Here is a 19,121-nt window from a genome sequence, read left to right as displayed (position 1 = left end):
GTAGAAATCTCTTTACTTTATACTTCGTAGAGCAATTGTTATGTGATACTATAAATACGCGTCAATTAGCGACTTACTACATATATCTAAACCACATTGCCTCTTAATGATAAACAACTAGTGTACTCCGTTGTAAGAAACAGAAATGCTCCTGGTACAACCGGGGTAGCCGTGGTCGTTCGGCGAAAAGTGTCTTCTATACGTAAAGTGCTAAAGGCACAGCCTAAAGGGCATTTCTAGTGTCTTGTTATTAAGATTTAAATCAATGCCTATAACGTAGTGTATATGCTCTTTGCCTATAACCATCATACAACCACAGTATAAATCGTTAATCTCACGGTAAATGCCGATTACCTAAATAGCCCCCCTCAATTAACATACAAAACTTTTTTGATTTATTCTCCCCACAATTAGAGCAAAGAAAAGATCAATAGCTTTTGGGGATTTCAATATAAATATTTTACATGAAGACAAATGCAGCAAAAATTATAAGTATGTACTACAAGTATTTGCATATAAGCTACTGAATGAAATTGGTTGACAATATAGTTTTCGCAAAAAATCAAATCAGGAACAATTGACCTGATATCAAAAATAAAATTTAATATAGATAAAAAGAACCTAGTTTAAGGTATTTATATTGATTTAAAAAAGGCTTACGGCACGGTATATCCCTCTATTTTGTTAAAAAAGTAGGAAAGTATTGGTATCGATAGACATGCATCAAATGTTTGCATCATATTTAACAAAGAGACATCAAGTAGTAAAAATTGAAAATTTTAAATAAGCCAAAGGATAATGTCTGTGGTATTCCTCAGGGGTGCATTTTGGGTCCTTTGTTATTTTTGATTTACATAGCATAGGTACTTTGGGGCTGGCCGGAGAGGTGTCATTGTTTGCGGACGATACATGCCTATTCTATTTTGGAGATTTAATGCATCAAATAATAGGCCCACAAAGCGACCTAGATTCTTTAAATGAATGGTTTCAAATTTGCTTACTATAAATGTTGATAAAACGTCGTATATCGTACTGCGAAAAATAAAATAATTCCCACTTTAAATCAATCTCACTATAAATACTCAAACAATCAGACACGGATTAGTTATAAGATAGTTATTAGTTACATCGGATTAGTTATAGACTCTAAATTAACGTGGCGTAGTCATCTTTACTTATAATAAAACTGTAACTGGAAGATTTCGTATATTTAATATATTTTGTAAATTTTGACCGGGGGGCTTTTTAGTCGATACAAATCGATAGTAAAATTGATGATGTTCCTGCAAATTCCTCTTTAAATTATTCAAATTGAACCTATCGTTTAGAAGTTACGACAGGTATAGAAATACTGCAAAAAAATGCCCTTTTTGAGAGATTCTGATCCGTGCGATTCGTGAACGGTACGTTACGCCAAACAACGGAAGTATGTAGTAAGTATCGGAATTGTCGAAATTGTTTCTTTATAGTTCTAAAAACAGACTATTTCTTGAAGTTGACTCATTCGCGGACGAAGTCGCGCGGGTCTGCTAGTATAGAATGTAATATCTGAGCTAGGATAGCATCATTTACTGGAGCCCTGAGTAGATCTACGCGATGTATAACACAAAAAGTCTGCACTATCTATACTTACAATAAATCTGTAACTGGAAGATTTCTGTACATTTAATATATTTTGACAATTATGACCGGGGGCTGCTTTATAATGGATACTGAGTCCAAAAAAGATTTTAATTGAATTTTTGTCTGTCTGTCTGTCTGTCCGGGCATCGCGTGAAGACTACTGAACGGATTTAAATAAAATTTGGCATAGTTGTAGCTGGTATTCTGGGTCAACATATAGGATACTTTTTATCCCGACAAACAGTAAATTTCCTCCGGGAAACAGGATGAAACTTTTTATCAATTTTACTTCATACCTCCGTTAAATTTGAATGGATTTTTATAATTCTTTTTTTATTTGAAAGTGTTTGAAAACTTTCAAATAAGCATGTATTGTCTATTTTTAATGAAGGTCTGATAAATATTATCGGAGATAAAGGACATAAAACCTCACACATCTAATGCATGCGTACCATCCTGTAATAGCTCATAGGCTACTTTTTATACCGGAAAAGCAAACAGCTCCTACAGGATAGCATCGCTATTTTTTCCGCATTTGTCTTTCAAAATCCACGCAATCTAAAACTTTAGATTGACGTAATTTTTTTTGGATGGGCATAGTTGAAATATTATCAAGCGTAGTAGTTTTATTAGCTTTTGAGTTTGTTTGGTTGAACGCGCTTATATCAGAAAATGCTGTTTTGATTTCGATTTTTTTTTGGATTGATAGTATCGATTAAGGCTGCAAAAACTGAAAAAAATATCCTTTTTAAAGGATTCAAATGCCGTGCGATGCGTTAACGCCAAACGACGGAAATATGTAGTAAGTATATTGGAATTGTTTCATTAAAGTTCTATAAAACAGTCCGCGACAACATACGACTACTGGAAAACCAAAGGGGTGCCGATTTAGCCTCTTTCTTAAACGAGATGGAACTCCACATACTGAACATCGGAGATGAACCTACATTCGAAACGGTAAGAGATGGAAAGCTATTTACAAGCCGAGTTGACATTACAACTTGTAGCGTAGACATTTTGGACAAGGTAGACGATTGGATGATAGACAAGGGCTACACAAGTTCAGACCATAATTCTATTACATTTAACATAAAATTAGGGAAACATATACAATGTAGGACTAAAAACACGACAAGAAAATATAATACTAAAAAAGCTAAATGGACAATTTTCACTGATGAACTTAAACTACAATTACAAGGAGCAGCAATTACAGAAAATACAATTGAACAAATAAATACCGTACAAGAATTAGAATATAATATCAATACATATATCAAAAGTATAACAAATGCATGTAACAAAGCAATTCCCACACCTAAACAAATTTAATCTACCTTGGTGGTCAAGAGAACTGGAAAGCCTAAAAAGTTATACGCAGCTCAATCTCGCCGTAAATACGTTGTAGAAGAATATATAAAAGCAAAAGAAAAATATGAAGATCAAGCCAGACATGCCCAAACCGAGAGCTGGAAAACCTTTTGCTCGAAGCAAGATAGAGAGAGAGCATGTGGGACAGTATCTACAGGATAATCAAAGTAACCGGAAAAAGACGATAAACCCATGATGAAGGAGGGAAAAACACTAAGTCCCGCAGATTCTGTAAGACTATTAACAGAAACGTTCTTTCCGGACGATAATATCCAAGATGATACTCCTGATCACTCCAGAATAAGACAAAAGGCAGCCGATATTAATAGCGATGGAAATGATGACCCCTACTTTACCTTAAACGAACTCCAAAACGCAATTAACAGTTTCAGTCTACGCAAAGCCCCAGGGCTAGATGGATTTACAGCAGATATCTGTCTGGCAGCTGTTAACCACAATCCGAATCTATTTCTAAATATATCCAATAAGTGCCTACAATTGGCTCATTTTCCAGAGCCCTGGAAAACGGCATCCGTAATTATTTTGCGAAAGCCCGGGTAAGCGGACTACAACCATCCTAAATCATATAGGCCTATCGGACTTCTATCGATCCTAGGTAAAACACTTGAGAAGATGATGGTTTCGCGATTAAAGTGGCATATAAACCCAAAATTAAATCCACGGCAATATGGATTTGTTCCCCAGCGCTGTACAGAGGATGCACTGTATGACCTGACTAATTACATAAAAGAAAGACTTGTCAAAAAAGAAATAATAATACTAATATCTCTAGATATAGAGGGCGCCTTCGACAGCGCTTGGTGGCCTTCTGTCAAGTTACAATTAAAGGAGAAAATGTGTCCTCGAAACTTGTATCAACTTGTGACCAGTTACTAGAAAACAGGAAGGTACAAGTCACTTACGCTGGAGAGTCCTGTCTAAAAGAGGGTGCGTGCAGGGTTCGATAGGTGGTCCGATATTTTGGAACATACTACTGGATCCCCTGTTGGACATTATGGACGAACAAGGGGTATATTGCCAAGCATTTGCGGATGATGTTGTTCTTGTTTTCTCCGGACACAATACGCAAGACATAGAAATCAAGGCAAACACAGCTCTTGAACAAATTAATCAATGGGGATCATTAAATAAATTGAAATTTGCGGCACAAAAAACGCATGCTATGTTGATAACCAGGAAATTTAAATATGATACCCCACACCTTAACATGGGCGGAAAGGATATAACCCTCGTCAAGGAAATCAAAATCTTGGGTATTACCATTGATTCAAAACTGACATACAAAAAACATATCTCTAATATCTCTAAGAAAGCACTTAACATATACAAACAGCTGTCTAGAGCAGCTAAAGTTTCATGGGGCCTAAACCCTGAGGTTATAAGGACGATATATGCTGCAGCCGTGGAGCCTATTGTTCTATACGCCGCTAGTGTATGGGCCAAATCTTTGGAACAAAAGGGTATACAAAAACAACTCAATACCATACAAAGGGAATTTGCCCAGAAAATATGTAAAGCTTACAAAACTGTCTCATTACACTCGGCTTTACTACTAGCAGGTCTGGTACCTCTGGACTTGAGAGTCCAGGAACAAGCAAAGCTGTACGAAGCTAAGAGGGGACGACCACTTGAATATCTGCCCGATGATCGTGAGATAGAACAGAGAATAAGCTTTATGGACGCGGAACACCCTGCTTTTAATAAAAGTATAGACTACTCTTGCATTGACAGTCTCAACCTAGAAACGATACAAAAACATCGCATAGAAGGTGCTTTCATCTTCACGGATGGAAGCAAAATAAAGGGAAAAGTAGGGGTGGCTATATCTGTTTGGGAACGTGGCGTGGAGACAAAAGCCATGAAGCTTAAACTAGAACCATTCTGCACTGTCTTTCAGGCTGAAATGTATGCATTGGATAGAGCAGTACGCCATATAAAAGATAAAAATATCCAAAAATCTAACCTATTTAGTGACTCAAAATCTTCCCTTGACCTGATAAAAAGGCATACAACCACACATCCACTGGCATGTTCAATAAGGAAAAACTTGATAGCCATTCAAAAACAAGGGAAAGCATTACATATTTTCTGGGTAAAGGCCCACGTAGGTGTTGAGGGTAATGAGAGGGCCGATCATCTTGACAAGGAAGCAGCGTTATATAAAAGAACTAAGGCGGACTACGATGCATGCCCAATTTCCTACATAAAACACTCTATAAGAAGTGACACACTCGAAAAATGGCAAAATAGGTATGGCAAAATACCTCAGGATCAACTGCCGGAACAACTAAGTTATTTTTACCAAATGTCAAACAGGCCTACAAAATTCTCAAACAAACCAAACTAAACCCGATAAGAGTGCAGATTCTTACGGGACACGGTGGGTTCTCGTATTACCTCCATAGGTTTAAATGAAGGGACAACCCATCATGTAAATGCGATCCAGAAACAGCAGAGGATATTATTCACATCATATCCGAATGCTCGAGATTTGGAAGACAGAGATATGACACTGAAATGGAAATTGGAAAAAACATACAACCAGACCTATTTAATGATTTGATGAGCAATATTGAAACAAGGGAAAAATTCCTTGATTATTGTGAGAACTTAGCAAGAATTATAATAAAAGAAAACAAGACTAACTAATCTGTGAACAGTGCAACGACCCTTCTACATAAATGAATACATTAATATACCATACCACACAATGTATCCCACACATCAATACATATATATTATATAAATAAAAAATATATGTGTATATTACTGTAATATACATCTATATATAAACCATCTATATATTGAAACGCCCGCCAAACTAACCAAAAATTGTTATTGCAAAAAGTAAAGGCTCTGGTTGCTATGTTATGTGTGGATTGCAGGTACACATAATATAATAATTATGATTACCCGCTAATCTTTACTAGTAGTAAATTAAATGCAAAAAGTTGGTAAGGAAGAGAAAAAAAAAATTGAATAATAGGTAGTCATGTAAAATTACTTAAAAGAAGTTGTTGGAATGGTATATCTTTAAACAAAGTAAACTATGTAATTAAACAAAGACAGAAAATGGAGGGAGAAAAAGAGTAAAAAAAAAAATTATAATAGAAAAAAAAAAAAAGTTAACGTATTTAATAAAATATAAAAATATGTATGTAAGGTCTTAATATTTAAGATATTGTAGTAGGTACCCGGTTGTAGACTCTGCACAATGTACCGACCTAGAACAGTCTTCGATGTCGAAGGAAAAAAGGAAGGAATACATTAAAAAAAAAAAAAAAACATACGACTACTTTTTGAAGTTGACTCATTCGCAGTCGAAGTCGCGCGGGTCCGCTAGTTATTTATAAATTTTACCTACCTATTAACGCCTGCATACAATTTTTAGCTCATGTGCACAGGCATACTTTAACATAAAATCTATCTAACCTTCATACATACAACAATGGTAGTTACCAAAAGTAAAAACTGAAATCGCTGTAATCAAGGAATTGAAAATTTTTTTCTGTTTTTTTTTGAGGGAACGGTCTTTTCGAGTGGTTGTTGATGGCCACTCTTCTGACCTCATGGCTGTCAATGCCGGTGTTCCTCAGGGATCTGTCCTCTCCGCTACTCTCTTTCTGCTGCACATCAACGATCTTTTGAATCCCAATCTTTTTGGGTACGCTGATGACAGCACCGTTACGGAGAGGTACTTGTCCAGCCCTAGGGCCAGTGCTAATGATATCCTTGAGCATAGAGAGTCCTTGGTGGAGCGTATTAACTTGACTCTAAAAGAGGTGTCTGATTGGGGTGACGCCAATTTGGTTAGGTTCAACGCTGCCAAGACGCAGTCGTGTTTATTTTCCGCAAAAAAGAGCCCTTTCAGCTTGGCTCCCACTTTCCGGGGTGTATCCGTTCCAATTAGCGACCATATTGAGCTCTTGGGTGTCAACATCTCATCCAATCTCAATTTTGGCAAGTGCATCGAGTCTAAAGCCAAAGTGGCAGCTAAAAAACTTGGTATCCTCAATAAGGTTAGGCGGTACTTCACGCCAGGTCAACGCCTCGCACTGTACCAGGCTCAAGTGCGAACAAGCATGGAGTACTGTAGTCACCTGTGGGGTGGCTCTGCCAACTTGAAGCTTTGGATTCGGTGGATCGTCGCGCCAGGAGAATTATAGGCGACAATTCGTTAACGCAGGCGAAACTACATAGTCTCCAGCACCGACGCAATGGTCCCTGTTTATCGGTTTTTTACCGGATATACTTCGGTGAGTGTGCTCAGGAACTTCACAATCTTGTTCCCCCTTCCTCGTTCTACCACAGAACAGCGAGACACCGAGAGCGGTGGCATCCTTATGTGGTTGATATCCCATCAACACGCACGAAACGTTTTTTATCCACGTTTCTGATACGTGCCGCTAAGATGTGGAACGCCCTCCCGGTAACTGTGTTTCCTGCCACGTATAATTTAAGTACCTTCAAGGCTAGAGTGAATAGGCTTTTTCTAGGCAAGCGTGCTCCAACCTAGACCTCATCATTGCTTTCTAACGGGCATGATTGTCGTCAAACGCTGGCCTATCGTTAATAAAAAAAAAAAAAAAAAATTGGTTGCCTGTAAAGTCGGTATACGGGCGAAAGTTTTACGTGACAACGACTTTGAGTGGTAAAATAATTTTAATGTGAATATTCATTCGTATAGTAGGAAGAAGGATGAAATAATAGTAACAATTTAAAACATTTATTTATACAAAGAATTATATTTAAAACATTAATTTATACAAAGAATCTCGCACTGAATTTCATATTAACAAAATTTTATTTTTACCTTTACACATACATACGTATTTATATACAAATATACATACAATAACTTGCAATACATTTGCGTACAATGAAACAGCGTTTACTACAAAGGGACGCGTGCCTTTTACTTTTTATGTCTGTCTCTCTCGCTCTTAGGCGGGCTAACCATGCCCGAGTGGAAGGGACGCGTGCCTCTCACTCGCTCTCATTGTGAGCGCATAACGTGAGCGGAGCGTAACGCAGTTTCTTGAAGTGTCACCCGGCAAACCAATTTATAAGACGTTGTCACGTCAAAAATATACTCCCTCTATGAACATAGGAGTTCATACCCTCTATGCACGCCACTGCTACAAGTTAATAAATTCGTTGTTTGTAATAAATCCTATGAATTGACTTATTTTAAAAAGTAAATAAGAATCTATATATATATCTAGGTAGGTACTGTACTTAGAACCTGTAGTAAAACTGTTAGTGGAAGATTTCCGTTTTCGATTGGAATCGGGTTTCATATTTATTTTAACTTTTTTAATAATCTTGTAGTTGTCAGCAACTTTGTCTGCATAGTATTAATTTCAGATACCCAATGCAGCCTAAGATGGTAGCAGGTTAACAGTCTGCATCGCCAGCAAATGATATTGCAGTCAAGGGCTAACTTGTATCCAAAAAAATATCCCGTGAGATTAAGACATTTTCCCTCGATACTCCTGCCCGTCTCCATAAAACAAGCGACAGGCAAAGGAAAAAGTAAATAAAAGTGTATAAAATCATATAATTTTCCGGAGTCCAAGCTCAACATATTTTTGTCATTATATATTTTTTTAATTTATACAACTTTTAACAGAATAACGAAATATTATTGAAGGATGCATAAGTATATTTAATAAGGAATCACCTTGTAAAAATATTAAATCAAAAGAAACATATATATTTTTCCATAGACACGAATTCAAAATATTCTAAGTGTTTATTTATGACAACCCTGTTGAAGATAAAAGACCGACACAGGCATAGGACCTACGCTATGCGACGCGTACCTAATAAAGTGACAGGAGTCACATGATTTTAATTTTGCATGTGTGGCAGTTTTTGATCTCTTTTAGTAAAAATTATTGCAGTTTACTCAAAAACTATTAGGTTTTTCGGTTTCACAGATAAGTATCAGAGACAGTACATAATGTACCTTTAACATATGTGAAGTAATATTTGGGTTTTCATTTACATGTTGTACATTGGATATTTTCTTCAAGTGTAGTTTCAACACTCATAAAAATATAAAAAGAATAAAAAGCACTGAGTTATCTCTTGTTTAAGCGTCTCATTGTAATATGGGTATTACAATGAGACGGGGGAAACTTTAATACATTATTTATCCGGACAGGAGTTTGTCCGCCATCTCCATGGAATAGCTCAGCTTCAATCGAGACCACCGAAAGGGCGTCCCCTGCCTCGAGAGCTCCAACGTTAAGGCGATACGCATTGGATATGACAACTGGACCATACAAGATCAGACTACCTCCATGTCAGCTAAAGCCAATTCAAAGAGGTTTAGCCTCGAGGCCCGTATCCCCAATTTGTCTAGGCCAAACGGAGAAGACTAAAAGTTCAATATTACAATGAGGCACTTTAAACAAGAGATAATTCTAAGTGCATTTTTTAAAATGTTTCATATTTCCATGAGTTTTGGAACTACACTTGAAAGAAATATCAAATATGTAAATTTAAGATGCATAAGATAAGAAAAAATTATATTGAGCTTGGTCTGCAAGGTATGCTAAGGCTTTCGCAGCTATGCAAAAATACCGTAAATTAAAAAGTTTTATGCATAAAAATAAAAATAATTTTATTTTAGTGTATACGAGTAGAGCTCTTTGTTATGATACTCCGCTGAAACATATTTATGCATATTATTCATTAAAATATTCAACAGTCATCTTAGTACTCATAACATAAGCTATGCTTACTTTGGGGCTAGATGGCGAGTGTGCATTGTCGTAGTAAATTTATTTATTAAATGTAGGAATTAATAAATATTAAATAAATAATCGATGCGGTTCTTCCCAGCAAAAAAAAAAGAAAAAAAGTCATGAGGTTATTTTTTCATATTTTTGACTAAATTATTACCTTTCTACTTTTCACATTCAGTTACATTTCTTTTAGAAAAAAAAGTTTAAGAAGTTTAGGAAAAAAATACAAAGTTTCCTCTAACGAAGTGTGGTTTTCTTATTTATATTAACAATTTGGGATAAAATAAAAGAAAAATCTTAATGATTATTTCTGTTTATGTAATTTTTTTTTATTATTACTGATTTATACTGATATTTCCGCCACAGTGTATGGAAAGACAATTTAATAAAATGTATTTATTGTTACCCGTCGATCTTTTAAATCATCAAAAATGTAAAAAAAAATATTTCTATTTGCACCGTCGCATACTGTAACCGAACCCGGTTTATGCCACTCTCTAAAGTAACACCACCAGTTCCGTTCTTTAACTTGAAATCTTATACTAGGGCAGCAGAACTCTTTGGTAGGCGTACGTCGTCTTATGGCGAAGTTATGCTTTGGCAACCAGCATCTCCGGGCCAGTCGCACACCTGCAATAAAAATTCATCGTTATCCTCATTAGCCGAATTAATTTCCCATAGCTGGACACTGGTCTCTTGTCTAGAAAGGCTAAGGTAGAGTAGTGAAACTCTTAGTTTTCGATTTGTCCTACTCGCGGATCCCCCTGATTAAAGTTGCTGTGTTCTGCATTAATTATCTTCATCATTAATGTATCAACACATTAACCGCCGACTATTTTGATTCTTGGATTTTGGCTTTCGCCGTGGCACTGTTGATTTACATGAATAAATTGATATACTTGTATTGTTCTATCTGTTTAAATAATTTCAATGGTGTATTTATTCAATATTATCTTACTGAATAACTAGTTTCATAGAGAAGTTTTTATCTTTTCAGTTATTATTTATAGTTCGCTCGCTAAGCAGTCGTGATTTAGAATTTTAAGAGTTGTTAATTTATTATCGTTTCGGGGTTTAATTGGATTTTAAGACGGTTTTCGCTATCTTGTCATTGCATTGAGGGATTTAATAAAGTTGAAATCCATTATGCGATTATATGTATAACGTTCTTATATATATATACGTTCTTATATATATATATATATATAAGAACGTTATTAATAGATTTATTATAAGTAGATAGTATTGAAAAAAGTGCGAATTGTTGCTAACCAATTTTACTTTAAACCGTTATCTGTTATAATCCGTTTACCGTTAGATCTGATATAATCTTTTTTTAAGAAAATGGTAGGAGAAACCAAAAGAGTATTATCGAATACCTATTCAACTCCACTAAACAAAATTCGTTGACTATAATTATTTTTTTCGTAAATACCGCGTCTGGTTATAGCTACTTTGAATTTTAATTACTGTTATGTATTTAGTGACTATAAACTATACCTAAACAGAGGAACACGTCCTACAAAGCTTCGACCTGTGTACATCAATCTGAGGCGTAGGTGTTAAGCCACATGTGTCTGTAATTACGCTTAGGCAGGAGTAAAAATTATATCTCCCGATTATATCCCCTGATAAAGGATATAATTATCGTGTCCACCTGCCAAAGCACGGGAACATGGAATAGGAAAAGTTTCCCCCGTTTATTATTACACATATGTTATTTGGATATTATTTCCACCTGTGCGCCACTGCTCTGAAAGTTGATATAGCTGGGAGAAGATAAATTTGTATCCTTTCCCCGGGGAGACATTTGTCTCCTGCCCATGTAGAAATAAGCATGACGGTAGTGCTTTCCCGGATGGGCTCTATCACAAAAACTTTTAATACTACTAACTTCATTACCTCCTACTGTCGCAATCGGAAAAAAGGAAGTTGGTAAAATATAAATTTCCCTGTTAAACACATGCGTAAATCGCTACCATTAGTCATGAAATTGATTTATAGCTTCGCAACTGAATACATTTCCGCTACACGGGTGATAATTTATATATCTAGCGGATAATGCTGATAAACCTAATCTGTCTGATAAACCATAATAATTGTACGTCCCACTTAAATGCCCTGAATGGACGAGGGCGTATTTACTACATACAAAATGGATAAAAAGCCGGAGATCTCAAGAATATCTATCAAAAAACTCTTTAATATACTAAGGGGAAGCAAATGAAGTGAGCAAAAGAATTCGGCTGTTTAGCTGTAGTATATACTTACTTACCCTTACTGTAAAAGTTTGTTGTTATTTGTGTGTAAGGGTGGATGCACACAAAGTCGGCAATGAAGAGAACTGCCATATGCTTGTATATAATATGAGCCACAAATAAAATATATAATAGCTTTGGTTAAGTTACCAACCTGAATTACTCTATTGAAGTGAAGGTTACTGGGACATCTTCTTAGCACCCTTTTACCCCAAACACAATAGTAGAACAAGTTGCATTCCGTTTCATGGGGAAGTAACCAATGTTCGAATACATCTTCTGGACATCCATTTGGTCTGAAACCGGGTACAGCTGTTGTTGTTGGTTCTGGAGTGGTAGTTGTTGTTGTTGGCTCTGGAGTTGTTGTTGTTGTCGTTGCTTCAGTGGTGGTTGTCGTTGTCGGTGGTTCGGTAGTAGTAGTAGTTGTTGTTGTTGTCGTTGTTGTTGGTTCAGGGGTGGTTGTTGTCGTCGTTGTCGGTTGTGGGGTGGTCGTAGTTTCTGTCGGCTCTAGTGTGGTAGTTGTTTCTTCAGGCACGTTCCTATCTTCACAATCAACCAAATGTGGCCATTCGCAACGCCAATTTTTCAAACAAAACCATAGTCCAGCAGGGCAATCCTGCTCTACTGGCTGCCCGAATGTGCACTTGTAGAACTTGTTGCAATCCTCATGACGTAACAGTTTTTCTATTGTCCAGTCGTGTTCCTGTTCCGGAGGACACACATCCTCATACCAAGACGAGGCGACTGTTGAAGCAATTAGAGCCAAAAGCACTGTGACAACTGAAAAACAGTGATTATTTAAGGCGTTGCTTTATTGTACCTAAAAAATTTACAATCATCTTAAAATGTTTCTGTGATTGAGTATATTATATAAGTGGAAAGATGCACCGGTGTGTGACTGTCGATTGAATATTTTTCTTTTTTAATTATTTTACAAGTTAGCCCTTTACTGCAAACTTAACTGCTGGTAAGTTTTGATGCCAACATAGTCTAAAATGGTAACAGGTTAACCTTTTTGGGAGAATGGTTATATTAAACCTTTAACAGGTTTTATATATATATAATTTCCCAAATCACCCTTGCCAAAGATCGAACCCGGGCCCTCCCATTTAAAATTACCGCTCTCACCGCTCTGCCACAAAAAGTATAAAATTTGATTTAATTTGCGGTGCACACAAAAGACTTTTGTGTAATTTTTTATGACAACGGGAGAAAACCGAAAAACCAGTGCTAACATTCACTATGATCAGGCATTCACAATATCTTTATAACACTTATAATAATTGTCACAAAGCCACTATTTACTGTTTATCAATATACCTAACACTCATCTTAGAAATCTTGAAATGCACCTACCTCTCATGTCTGTTTTGAATTGCAGTAATGAGCAACATGTTTTGCAGTCATATTATATACTTTGAACTGTACTCAATTAATCAAGGACTTAAGCTTCAGAGGCTTGACTATGAGAAATAATGATGTGTTTATCTATTTCCTATCACTTTCTTTATCGCCAAGGATTATTGTGTTCAATTACTCCGTACGATACGCCTCCCTTGATTCTAATTTATTACAACACGATTGATCTAAAATACTAATTAATAATTTTGAGATTAGTTAAAATCAATTTTTTTATATAGTTTACTGACGTAATTTTATTTATAAACAAAAAAAAGTAAAATAGCCTCAGTGCCAAAATAAAACTAAATAAATAATGCTGTCAGCATTGCCCCTTTGAATGCCCAAACTAATTTCTTGGCCAATTTTTAAAGGTCTATGTACTAGTATAAGGTGAGTATACCTACTGGTTAACCCTTTTTGAGAGCTCGAGCCCCTACTACTCAAAAAGGCACAAAATGAAACTGCTATCAAGATTTTCATTTACGTCTCTTGGCCTGCTCGGCACTGGCAGCAGCCGCACCCTCCATATAACAATCTAATGACGATTCCGTATAGTGAGAACTGCATTGGGTAAGGGTATCCTAATGAATAAAAAATTTGGGTTTATTATCATAGTTTATTTCTATTTTTAAAGAAAAAACAAGATTACATTATTTATATTATAGAATTAATTAATAAATACTTTGTTTCTTATGAATAGGGTTATTTTTCTGGTGAGCAATAATATTTTTTCCAAAATAATGAGGTAACATCATGGCTCACGCGTACCATTTGATCCATTCATATTTCTTTAATTAAGTTGTCTATTTGGTAAGGTACAACCGGCATCTCTGGGCCAATCACATACCTGGAAAAAAATTGTCAAGTTATGCATTTATCTTCTAACAAACCATTCAATAATAATTGGCCAGAATGGCCAGTGTTTAATAACCACTACAAGTTAGCTATTACGGTCTTAGATGGCACTCATCTGTCAGGTGATAGGCAATTATATTAAACTTATATCTGTAATCTGTTTCTATGCGGCATCGTATCAGAACGTTAATCCACATGGCGACACGTCTTCGTCGGTAGGGTGGTAACTAGCTACGGCCGAAGCCTAGTACAATGCTTTTTTCCTTAATGAAAAGCGCATTTTTCTTTTTCAAAACAAACAAACTCGCTCTAGCATTCATAAATTTGATACTTAAATAAGTTTTAATTAACTATCTTGAGCCTTTTCTAAACTGCCCTTAAACTTAAAAAGACCTCATTTAAAGAATTTTTTGCGGGATTATTTGTTACGGCATTAGCACGGTTGTAAAATAAAAGCAAAGATGTTTTGTTTACGCTACAAAACACCGTTAGTCGGATAGTTTAGTTCGTTCTCTCGTTTCATGCTCACCCAGGTTTAAAATTCGTCAAAACTAAATTTGGATTTATGAATAGAATTTGAATTGCAACATTCAAAAGCTATGCATAAATCCAAATTTTGTTGCAAATGTTTAAAAGTTATAAAATATATTAACTAACCTGAAGTACAGTATTGAAATGTAGGCTACTTGGACAGCTACGTAGAACTTTTTCGCCCCAAACGCAATAGTAGAACAAAGTGCAGTCAGTTTCATGTGGAAGTAACCAATGAATAAAAAGATCAACTGGGCATCCATTTGGTCTGAAATCGGGTTTGGCCGTTGTTGTTGACGTTGTTGTCGTTGGTGCCGGTGTTGTAGTAGTCGTCGTAGTTGTTGTAGTTGTTGGTCTTGGTGTAGTCGTAGTTGTGGTTGTTGGCCTTGGTGTAGTCGTGGTGGTTGTTGTCGGCCTAGGTGTAGTCGTGGTAGTTGTTGTCGGCCTCGGTGTAGTCGTGGTCGTTGTTGTTGGCCTCGGTGTAGTCGTGGTCGTTGTTGTAGGCCTCGGTGTAGTCGTGGTCGTAGTGGTTGTCGTTGGTACCGGCGTAGTAGTTGTCGTCGTTGTAGGCGTTGTCGTAGTTGGTGCAGGTGTAGTTGTTGTGGTTGTTGTCGTTGTAGGAGCCGGTGTTGTTGTGGTAGTTGTTGTTGTAGTCGGGGCCGGTGTGGTAGTCGTGGTTGTTGTGGTCGTTGGAACTGGTGTTGTTGACGTTGCACCAGCAACAGTTGTTGTAGGTACATTTCGGTCTTCACAGTCTACCAAATGAGGCCATTCGCATCTCATGGCTGCCAAGCAGAACCAAAGCCCAGAAGGACATCTACGCTCAACTGGTTTTCCCAATGTACACATGTAGAACTTATCGCAATCGTCATGACGCAACAGTTTTTCTATTGTCCAGTCTTCTCCCTGTTCCGGGGGACACACATCATCAGGCCAGGACGACGCGACGGTCGTTGCGATGAGGGCCAGAAACACCGTGCAAGCTGTAATATTATAAAAGAATTAAAATTCGATTTGGTTAATCGAAAACTTTACAATACACAATATCTCAAATTTAGCTACAAAACGATTTTATCATTTCAACTCTTTATTTTAACATGTGTTGTGAATTGGATGCCACAGGGCGTTAAATAAATACGTACTGAAGTATGACTTGAGGATATAAATATTTATGTTGAAATGACAATTTCGTTCTAAAATTGTAAACTAGTCTACAGTAAATTGTCTAGTCACTTCATCTACATTTCCTGTAACTTAAGGGTTGAAACGTTTTCACATAAATCCATTTTACTCTACGTCCAATTGTTACATATATACACTTGATGAATTGCTAAATGACAAGGTTTCTTGGAAGCAGACGGATTCGCTGTTACTCTCACAGGATAGAATTATAAAAGGCGGAACTGCTGAGTTTCTAGCCGGATGTTTGCCAGACGAATCTGGCTTACACAACGGTGTTAGAGTCATTACGAACAGACTAGTTTTCAAAAGTGCATCAAGAAGGCTCTCAACAAACGATTTTTAAATTTTAAATTAAAAAAAAATTGTAAAAAAATACATGAAGTGCGTTTTAAAAATACGCCCTTAGAATGGTTAAACACAATAATAAGAACTGCAAACACTTAGCACAAAGTTGTTCACTGTTAACACATATTCACTTTACATTTTAACCTACCTTTCATGTCTGTTATGTATTTTGGAATAATGGACAATCAAATCGGTAAGCCATATTATATATCTCGATCCAATTAATCAAAAGCGTTATCTTTAAAATCTAGATCTCGTAGAAATAATTATATTTGTGTATAATATATTATCGATTCTTAATCAATTGTGATAATCGAATAACAAACTATCCAAAAGCACTTTAAATAAATTAAAAAGTGTAACAGATCTAAACGATATTGAGAACATAGTGAAATTTGTGTTTGCCATTATGTATGAATTAGTTTTAACATGTTTTTTATACAGCATACTGAATCCCGGAGTTTCACCTGCGTTCTTTTCATTTCATGTATTCTTTTACCAATTCAATTCAAAGCTAATTTAGTCCGTAAACAACAAATTTGGTTCGATACAAATTTTCATTTAACGAATGAATATTTATACAATATATCGTGGTTCGAATTTTAGGGTAGGACGTTTCGTTTTGTTGTTCGTAAGCCTCTAAGTTTCTTAAAGAACTTGACTGTCAAGCGCAAAAAAGTTCAAACAATACATATAGTTTCAGAGATTCATTCAAACGTTACACAAAAACACACTCTTCAAGCTTTATCTATACTTATAAGAAAACTGTAACTAGAAGATTTCTGTACATTTGATATATTTTGAAAATTTTGACTGCGGGATGCTTTATAATCGATACTGGGTCCAAAATAGATTTTTATTTAAGTTTTAATTCTCTCCGGGCATCACGTGAGAACTACTGAACGGATTTAAATAAAATTTGGTATAGTGGAAGCTGACATTCCGGATCAACATATAGAATCCTTTTTCCGATAAACAATTTCTTAACAGAGTTTCTTGTGGGAAATGGGATGAAAAGTTTTTTTAATTTTACTTCATGGCTCCGTTAAATTTGAATCGATTTTAATAATTCTTTTTTAATTTGAAAGTGTATACTATCAAGCATGTTTTGTCTTATTTTAATAATGATCTGATAAACGTTTTCAGAGATAAAGTACATAACTCTTCACAAATCACAGGAAGTAATAAGTCGCAAGGCAGAAGGGGCAACGATCGAATGCTTGCGTACCATCCTACTAATATTATAAATGCGAAAATATGTGAGGATGGATGTATGAATGTATCAACTAAAATAATGACAACTTACTAACTCAGTATACCACGTAAAACAATATTAGGTATAAAGCTAGGCACGATTATTATGATGTTAATTTATTAGCATCAGTTCTATTCTAGCTTCTCGATTAACTCGCGCTCGCGCTCGTTCTCGCTGACGAAGAAGATTTTAAATATATAGCAATTACTTTAGTCTCAAATAACGCAAAATCTGAGTGTTAGCTGACCTCTTTTGTAAACTTCCTTGCTTGTTTATTTAAAAAATATATATACGAATTATTAATATCTTAAAATCAATCACGAAAAATGATTTCTATTTTATCTGGTAGGTAAATATCAAAAATATTAATATCTTGTATAATTTTATCTAATAGTAACTTTATCTAGTATTTGTGACGTCATAGATTTTTGTAAATATCATTCATATTAGTGATTATTTTTGTTTGTACGTATTTTATGTTTCAGTATCAAAAGGACAACTAAAAATATAATGAATACTGATAAATACAATTAATTCATATACAAAAAAACCGATCACATAAAATGATTCCCCTAACTAGTTGGTAAGTATAAAAGATTTATAATGTCTAGTAATAATTATCTAATAGTAACGTTGTCTAACTTTTTTAGGTTTTTTTGACGTCATAATTTTTTTGTAAGTAATCATTTATAATAAATCCTATAATAATAGGAGTTCCGTATACATTTGTCATGTTTTCGTAATATATATAGGTCAGGGAAGTTTCTCTTTGGCAAGGGGAGACTGGCGCCGCAACGGCGGGAGTCTGGGCGCCCCATGCGTTGCGGAGTCTGCCCAAAGCGAGCGGAATCGACGCCCGCCTTACATTTCCACTTCTCTTTACTAAGCTGAAAATGTCCGTCCTTACAAAAAAGTATTAAACTTGCTAAAAAATGTTTTGTCACACCACGCAGCGGTTATTCATAATTATACTTTGCAAATTGATATTTAACATAGAAGCGTCCGTTAAAATTAATTCCGTTGGTAGTATCAAGAAGTCCCTGGAGGAGCATCAAGGGCATTTATTAGTGAATAAGAGTAAAACAAACAGTGTGCCGCTAAAGATCGCAAATGTCTCTCAAATCGGATATGATCCGCCGAAGAAGAAAAAGAAAAATATGTTGAGACCGATTACGCTGCAATTGTAAGTAATCCATTTTAAAAGTTTTGTAATAGTGTCGTTGCAAATTTTATATTTAATCTCGGAAATAAAATAAACCTATTAAAAAAAAACTAAATAATGATAAAGTTATAGCGAAAAGGAAATCTGTATGGAGCTACAGTAGGTACAGTGGAAATCTGTATGGAGAATAAGTTTGTAAACTTATTCTGAAGCTGCCTAACCAACTGTTAAAATGTATTGTTTAATTTAATTTAAAGTCAGTTATAGCGATTTTCAGACTGTTTTTAATTAAAAAAAATCGAGTCCTCATCAAAACAGTCGTTGGGTAATTGTTTTAGAGGCCCGGTCACGGCCCCATTTTT

At 35.6% G+C, this 19,121-nt stretch overlaps 3 protein-coding genes across 3 annotated transcripts in view; 2 read left to right on the top strand and 1 right to left on the bottom strand.

Moving 5' to 3' along the window:
- The first annotated feature begins 4,009 nt into the window (after positions 1–4,009).
- Positions 4,010–5,362, top strand: LOC120632890. The gene has a single exon (XM_039902929.1). It carries the CDS (start codon positions 4,010–4,012, stop codon positions 5,360–5,362), a length of 1,353 nt encoding a protein of 450 aa, XP_039758863.1.
- A 4,703-nt stretch (positions 5,363–10,065) lies between these two features.
- Positions 10,066–15,805, bottom strand: LOC120632889 (mucin-2-like; the record flags this gene model as incomplete). Its single annotated transcript, XM_039902928.1, has 5 exons — positions 10,066–10,400; positions 12,183–12,837; positions 13,914–14,010; positions 14,252–14,276; positions 14,942–15,805. Coding segments are annotated over 5 exons (1,692 nt in total), but the record flags the coding sequence as incomplete, so codon positions are not given.
- A 2,342-nt stretch (positions 15,806–18,147) lies between these two features.
- The window catches only part of LOC120632551 (voltage-dependent calcium channel subunit alpha-2/delta-3-like), a 32,836-nt gene continuing 31,862 nt past the window's right edge, over positions 18,148–19,121 (top strand). Inside the window, exons 1-2 of the mRNA XM_039902413.1 lie at positions 18,148–18,180; positions 18,625–18,780. Of these exons, the coding sequence (XP_039758347.1) occupies positions 18,161–18,180; positions 18,625–18,780 (176 nt within the window). The 5' untranslated portion in view covers positions 18,148–18,160. The remainder of the gene's footprint in view (positions 18,181–18,624; positions 18,781–19,121) is intronic.

Source organism: Pararge aegeria, chromosome 20 (assembly GCF_905163445.1).
Source record: "Pararge aegeria chromosome 20, ilParAegt1.1, whole genome shotgun sequence".
NCBI classification, from domain to species: domain Eukaryota; kingdom Metazoa; phylum Arthropoda; class Insecta; order Lepidoptera; family Nymphalidae; genus Pararge; species Pararge aegeria.
This window is presented reverse-complemented; position numbering and strand designations above follow the sequence as displayed.

Bases quoted from the DNA above. Each gene is read 5' to 3' on its own strand.
- LOC120632890 (XM_039902929.1), top strand. From the start codon at position 4,010: ATGGACGAACAAGGGGTATATTGCCAAGCATTTGCGGATGATGTTGTT.